The sequence below is a fragment of the Sardina pilchardus genome, chromosome 13 (assembly GCF_963854185.1).
Source record: "Sardina pilchardus chromosome 13, fSarPil1.1, whole genome shotgun sequence".
Taxonomy (NCBI): domain Eukaryota; kingdom Metazoa; phylum Chordata; class Actinopteri; order Clupeiformes; family Clupeidae; genus Sardina; species Sardina pilchardus.
Window position 1 is genome coordinate 29054836 of NC_085006.1, and position 7500 is coordinate 29062335.

At 45.7% G+C, this 7500-nt stretch overlaps 1 protein-coding gene across 1 annotated transcript in view; it reads left to right on the forward strand.

Annotated features, from left to right (window-relative positions):
* The window catches only part of LOC134099086 (cell adhesion molecule DSCAM-like), a 162570-nt gene that overhangs the window by 103931 nt on the left and 51139 nt on the right, over window positions 1-7500 (forward strand). The window contains exons 4-7 of the mRNA XM_062551804.1: window positions 616-762; window positions 1384-1662; window positions 4454-4714; window positions 6194-6490. Coding sequence (XP_062407788.1) covers window positions 616-762; window positions 1384-1662; window positions 4454-4714; window positions 6194-6490 — 984 coding nt within the window. The remainder of the gene's footprint in view (window positions 1-615; window positions 763-1383; window positions 1663-4453; window positions 4715-6193; window positions 6491-7500) is intronic.

Here is a 7500-nt window from a genome sequence, read left to right on the forward strand (position 1 = left end):
CCTCGATGGGAGCTGACAATCTGCTACGGCGTGGCAGTTTGATCCTGCTGAATTAACATAGCGCCGCCGCACAGGGTGAACTTCAAGTGACGCCCCTGAAACAAGAGAGGGGTTTGATCACCCGGTGATGTAGACGAGGGGCGGGGTGGGAGGGTTGCCGGGATATCAAAGGGCCCCGTCGTCGTCGTTGTCGTCGTCGGGTTGCCAGAGGCAGGAGCACATCTGGCGGGGGGGGGGGGGGGGGGGGGGGGGGGGGGGTGGCGTAGCGCGGCGTAGCGGAGCTCTGGAAACACGGCGAGTAATTGGCTAGCGTGCATAACAGAGTGGAGCTACTGTCGTGAGCGGAGCCAGGCCCCACTGCACTCGCTCTCTAATGATGATGCCTAGTCACACTGAATGTTTATGATGTGTGGGAATGTTATCGTTTAACTCTCTTTTTTTTCTCTCTCTCTCTCTCTCCCTCTCTCTCCTTTTCTCTGCTACTGCTATATCCAATACACCCATCTCTTTTCCTATCTCTATTTCCTTTTCTCTATATCTCTATCTCTACCATCTGTCACTTTTCTCTTCATCTTTTTCCATTCCTTCTCTCTCTTTCTCTCTTTCTCTCCAAAGATCCCAGATTCCACATCACACCCTCGGGAGCCTTGTATATCCTGGATGTGGTGACGGACGATGGGAACTGGAACTACCGTTGCTTGACGCGGCATCGCTACACCGGCGAGACCCGCCAGAGTAACAGCGCACGCCTCACAGTAACAGGTGCGCTCTCTCTCAGCACAACAAAGAGGGCCTTCAGAGGCGTCAGTCTGTTGCCACGCAGGATTGGTGCCTTTCTGTTTGTTTCAAAACACACTAGTCATTATTGCAGACCTTATTGTGCTCTCTTCCGCAAAGTCTTTTGATGCTCCCGATTTGCTAATTGAATACAGTGATGTTTTTTTTTTTTTAATACTGGCAAATATTGCAGAAAGACTTAACTGGGCACACTTACTGTATTGGCATCACATTATATCAGTTACCCATCAACTACCATACTAGTTCACATTCTCTCACGAGATCTATTTTGGGTAAGCTCAAAGGTTTTTGGGTTAGGGTTAGGTTTATGATATGATAGTATACTGTACCCACGTGAGTACTATGACATATGCACCCCATGGTAGTTACCCAATTCATTATTATATTACTTTAGGAATGATTACGTCAGATCTTCCTAGTTCTGGTTGAGGAGTTCTATGCTCTCTACTACACTACAACCCAATAGCCATTTCCTTGAGGGATTATCTTCACTGAATGCCTAATTAATACAGCTGACTCTCCCCTGATGCTGTTGATAGCCTGGACTGCCCTTAATCTCCTGTTGCCGTCTCTCCCACCCACCAGAACCCATCAACTCAGAGCCCACAATCCTGGATGGCTTCGACCGGCGGGACGTCATGGTGTCCCACCGGGCGGAGCTGCCCTGCAAGGCCATGGGGTACCCGGCTCCCAAGTACCGCTGGCTGAAGGACAACAGCCCCCTGGAGCGGGACAGCCGGTTCCGTCAGCTCAGCACGGGCCTTCTGATCGAGAACGTGAGGCCCAGCGATGGCGGCAGCTACGTGTGCGAAGTGTGGAACTCCCTGGGCAACGCCGCCATGGTGGGCCAGCTGCAGGTCAAGCGTAAGTCAGGAAGGCCTCTCTTCCTTTGTTTTGCTTTTCTTGTCGCTATGGGGAACACTGCGGGCACTTCCTGTTTGGGACAACTCGGTGAAAACAAACACATGGATAACTTGTAGCAAAGATCATTAAGGGCGGAGCAAGATACTTCATGAGAAGCCACTTCCTGGAACCCGAATCGCAAGAGGGAGGGGGGCAAAATCATGGAGGTATTATAAGAACTGGAGAGAGGGACTAAGTCCCGCCCCCATTCATTTCAATGGCCCATGCTAGGCTAGCTACTTCTTCCTTTGTTTTGCCTTTCTTGTCGCTATAGACCTCTGAAGTTCGCCTACAAAAAAGCCACCATCTTTGCCCAAATAAGGAGATCCGGTATCTTGAGATTTTTTTCTATGGGAAAATAACATGGGGATTTTCAATTATCGCACCTGTTAAACTCTTGCGGGGATGATGACATTGGAAATGCAGACGTTTTTCACTACACAGTTTTGTCCACTGCCGTCTAGTGGATACTGTGATCTTCGGTAGGTGAAGACGGCACACTTTGATCTTTGCTACCCCAGAGCTAACTTACCATGCAACTTGCCATAGGCAGTTAGCTTCAATTAACTCGCGGATCTCCTTATATGGGCAAAGATGGCAGCTTTGGATCCTTTTTGTAGGCGAACTTCAGAGGTCTATGGGGAACATTGCGGTCACTTCCTGTTGGATAACTTGTAGCTTGTAGGGGCACTCGCATAATCCAGCTGTCGGCAACTTCATGCTGTTACACGCTTGCCAGAGTATCTGGCTTAACAGAATAGTTGCATGACATTTTCAGTGAACAAATACAACAATGTGGTTTTGTTTCCACTGAGGGCAACCTACCATAGATTTTACTTTTATATGTCGAGGGAATGATGGCAGGCCTCCGTAGACAGGACAGTGAATGGGGGAGATGATAGGCAGAGTGGGTTCAGGAAATGACCTCTGGCTGGGCTCGCGTCTCGGTCTGGGTGGACCCATGTGTGGTTTGAGACACCAATGTTGCCACTGTGCTGCAGCTCTACTGGCTTCACTTGTTTACTTAGCCACAGTGCTAATAGCTAATAGCTTATGGTCCAGTGATGGTGTAAATGTCATTAGCTCAATGATGCCAAAGGGTTTCATTTAGACGAGGACGCTAATGCAGAGAGTGAGTGGCACTCTCAATTAACTGCAGGCTGAGGTTTATGGTGACCTCTGCTGCCCACAGGTCAAGCTACGTTAATAGTTCTCTGCAAGCTTCATAGAGCTTCCTTGAACTTTGTTGATATAGACATGTTTGACAAAAGTACTTTAGAATGAACATGATCCATTTTCAGAGATTCAGAATTTTCTCTGGAAAAAAAGGTCTCTTTCCAAAGAAATGTATGGTGACCCAACCATGCCCTCTTCAGGGTTGTATCACTCCGAACGTAATAGCCTTCCTGACTCTTAAATGAATCTACTGAGAGATTACGTCCTAGTTGAAGATTATCTCTTACAGTAACTAGGCTTCACGGACATCTTCTAGGAAGAAGGTTTTCCAAATGAATTATCTAACATTATAATGTCGGCTTATGCTAAAAACAGCATGTTAAAGGGACACTTCAACGATTAGTATTAAGCTTTGTATCTTTAGAAAACCAGTCATGTTTTTGAATGGTCGTGCATCATTCCCTCAGTTTGCCTTAAGATGGGAGAAATACAGATTTCAATGTTGGACCTTTCAAAAACATGACTGGTTTTCCAAAGATCCAAAGCTTAATGCTAATCGGTGAAGTGTCCCTTTAAATGTAAATACAGGGATGATTCCTAGATGGAACTTACTGTATAGGTAGCCATAGGTTGGCCATAATGTGGCATATTGTGCATAATTGACTGTAGGACACTTGGTCTGACACATGTCTAAGAGTTTATTTTAGCCATGTAGTGAATTGATGTCAATGTCATTGATAATAGGGATCAAGCCGCTAAGCTCTGTCAGTGGATTTCCAACACTTCAGGATACAAATCGTCTGAAAATATCCCCGCTGATCCATTAAGTGACTGTTTGAACTTGCATTTGAATGTTCATGTGAACCTAGTAGTGGTATTAGGCCTACTGCTAATAGTCCCCTCTGATGAGTCTTTGCCATCTTGTTTTAGCTCTCTTGTTATGCTAATGAAGTAGGCTAAGTGGTAGTCATACCCTCACGTGAGGTCCCACTAGAGCCACACAAGAGCCTTAATCCAGCCTTGGCCCTTATACCTTTACGTGACCCTCAATCCCAGGTCACCCTCTTCACACTGAGATGTGCCATAAAGACCTCTGGGAACTGGAGTCTTAAGCAGTGGTAGTCACGCTGACCTGAGGTGGTGGTGACAGATGTGGTCAATTTTCTACAGTTTGCTAGTTGTCATGGTAATTTAAGTGGACATCTGGGCAACACAGAGCATCAGTGCATGCAAGTCGCTGTCTCTTTACAGCATACATTACGTTGTTATTTTAAATTATTCATTTTTGAATGTTGTAAAACTAAAATTCTTATGTTGCAACCTCTAATGCAAAGTATTATCACCATTTTTTAAAACACAAATCCCCACGCAGACCCAATAATTGCAGGTGCTGGTTGGTAACAAGGGCTTGAATCAAAACTAACTATTTAATTGAGAGCAAACAATACATTTCACCTGCATACTGTAGGCCTACTACCTAAAGACACGTACAGGTCTACTGCCATGACGATGTCATTGACTTCCTTCTCTTTCCTCTCGTTCCTCTTCCTGGTGTACGTACCTGTGGTTCCTGCAGAGCCCCTAAAGGTGGTAGTGAGCCCCCACACTCTGAAGAGCAGCGTGGGGAGCCAGGTGTCCCTCTCCTGCATGGTCACCGGCTCCGACAAATACGAGCTGTCCTGGTACCGCAACGGGGAGATGATCTACCGCGAGAAAGGTGCCAACCAAGAGACGCTGGTGATGGACGGCATGGTGAAGAGTGACGGAGGGGTGTACCAGTGCTTCGCCAGGAGGGGCAAGATGTCCGCCCAGGACTTTGCACAGGTCATCTTGGAAGGTGGGTAGAAGAACCAGTATGACAGATGCTCATCCTCACTGGATTTATTTGTGTGTTTGGCACCAATGAATGGACAGTGACACCAATGGCTTGTTTGAATGTCTTGAGAAGCCCAGAGATAGATTGGCAGATGTTTCAAAAAGACTTATCTTTACAATGTAAACAGCTAGCTCACTAGCTACATGTGGCCTGAGTAGGCTATATATTATACATGATGCATTTTAAATAAAGCATAGATTATTGTCAGCCTATTTTTCGAACTGATGATTGAAACTGGTGATGGATTTATTATATACTGTAATGTCTGTATGTGCCATGATGCTGTGTGTGTATGCTTTCCACAGTGTATTGATTTTGTTTTTATGATTGTGTGTAGTATGAGGATCTTCCATGTATGTGCAGCGTAGCGTAGCACAGTGTGTGTCTGTGTGTGTGTGTGTGTGTGTATTTTCACGTGCCGCTGCGTGGTGTGTGTGTGTGTGTGTGCCCGGCGTGATAATAAACCTGTTGCGGAGAGAGGGCTGCGGCACAGACGCCATTATTGGATTTACTCTGCCGGCCTGAGACTGCATGCTTACCTGCGCCCGGTTGCCAGGGCAACTGCCTCCCTTGACCAGGGAACTGTATAAAGAGGATATTGATAATCTATAATGATGTTGAGCAACCCAGGGTTATCAGAGACGCGCAGAGGGCCCAGGTTTCAAAGGCCGCCATTCGCCACGCGCAGCCGGCCGCTCATCTCACTAAGTGCCCTTGGAAAAGAACAGAGGAGAAAGAACAGGAGAAAGAGGAAAGAAAGAGAAGAAAAAAAGAACGACAGACATGTGTGTACGGGTGTGTGCGTCTGTGTGTGTGTGTGTGTGTGTGTGTGCGTGTGTGCGCCGGCATCAGGTTTTATGTCTGATTAGAATCACTGGATGGGGGCGGCCTTTGCGTTTTTTGGTATTCCTGGAAATATACAGTAGTGATGACATGACAGCGTCTTTGATTAAATCTGGAACCATATCAAAGTCTGTTACTGAGCAATAGGAAGCTGAAATGAGCATGTCTATGGGTGTACAGTAGGTGAGTGTTGCATTTATTCATACAGTAAGTGTTGCATTTAGTTTCTTTTCCACTTATCTGTGTGTCATCTCCTCTCTCCTTTCCTACTCAACTCTCAAACACTCTAATCCATCCCCAAACACCCAAACACCCACCCACCCCAACTCAACCACCCAAACCTATCCCCACCCAAATCCCCACCCACCCCAACTCAACCACCCAAACCTATCCCCACCCAAATCCCCACCCACCCCAACTCAACCACCCCAATCCATCCACACTCTACCACCAAATAAACACCCTAACTCAAACACCACCAACCCATCCCCACCAAAATACCCACCCACTCCTACTCAACCACCCCCAACCACCCCTACCCACTCCAACCCACCCCCACCAACACCCACCCACCCACCCACCTGCCCACATCTCCAGACGGCACACCAAAGATCCTGTCGGCGTTCAGCGAGCGGATGGTGAACCTGAACGAGCCCGTGTCGCTGGTGTGCAACGTGAAGGGGACTCCGCGGCCGGCCGTCACCTGGACGTTGGACGAGGAGCACATCACGGACCTGGGACACTACCGCATGGGCCAGATGGTGACGCCGGAGGGCCACGTCCTGAGCTACCTGAACGTCTCCCACGCCAAGGTCAACGACAGCGGCATCTACCGATGCTCCTGCAACAATTCGGCCGGCGTAGTCTCCTACCAGGCTCGAATAAACGTAAGAGGTGCTTGTCAGCTCAGCTTTTCCAACCAAAAATATACACAGCCACACTCACACCCAGAAAAGAAAAACACATTGTGTTTGTTTGTGTCTTTGTTGTTGCTAAACTGTTTTGGCTGATTTGGAGGGACGGTTAAGGAGATGGCTGGACCGTGGGTTAAAGAAGCTCAAAACGCTTTAGCCACCAAGCTGTTTCTTTGCTTTATTAGATGGCTTGTGATTTAGAGGGACTGCACATAAAGATGGAACTATCCAAGATATTTGTAGTGGTCCAAAGTTTTGCCTTACATAAGTTGAGACAAAACATTGTGTGTTAAACAAAACCTTGATTTTTAAGGACCTGTTGTCAGAGATAACACAAAAGCCTTAATCATCCCTTCAAAGCATGCTGTTTTCCAGTAGCTTTACATCTGCCTTTCAGTTTCTCTCCCAAATGAGACTTTTCTATGGCACTGTAATACTGCTCTGTCTCATAGTCCTGCAGAAGTATATGCTATACATATTCTACATATTCAGTTTATGGACTATTATGATATACATATTTTACACACTCATCATATAGCTTATTATGCTATACATATTCTATTTACTCAGAATATGGCTTATTATGCTATACATATTCTATTTACTCAGCATATAGCTTATTATGCTATACATATTCTATTTACTCAGGATATGGCTTATTATGCTATACATATTCTACATACTCATCATATAGTTTATTATGCTATACATATTATATTTACTCAGAATATGGCTTATTATGCTATACATATTCTACATACTCATCATATAGTTTATTATGCTATACATATTCTATTTACTCAGGATATGGCTTATGCTATACATATTCTACATACTCATCATATAGCTTATTATGCTATACATATTCTACATACTCATCATATAGCTTATTATGATATACATATTCTATATACTGAGGATATGGCTTCTGATAAAAAAAAAAAGATGCAGTCCTATTAATACTTATGGGCTGCTTGACAAATGAATCTT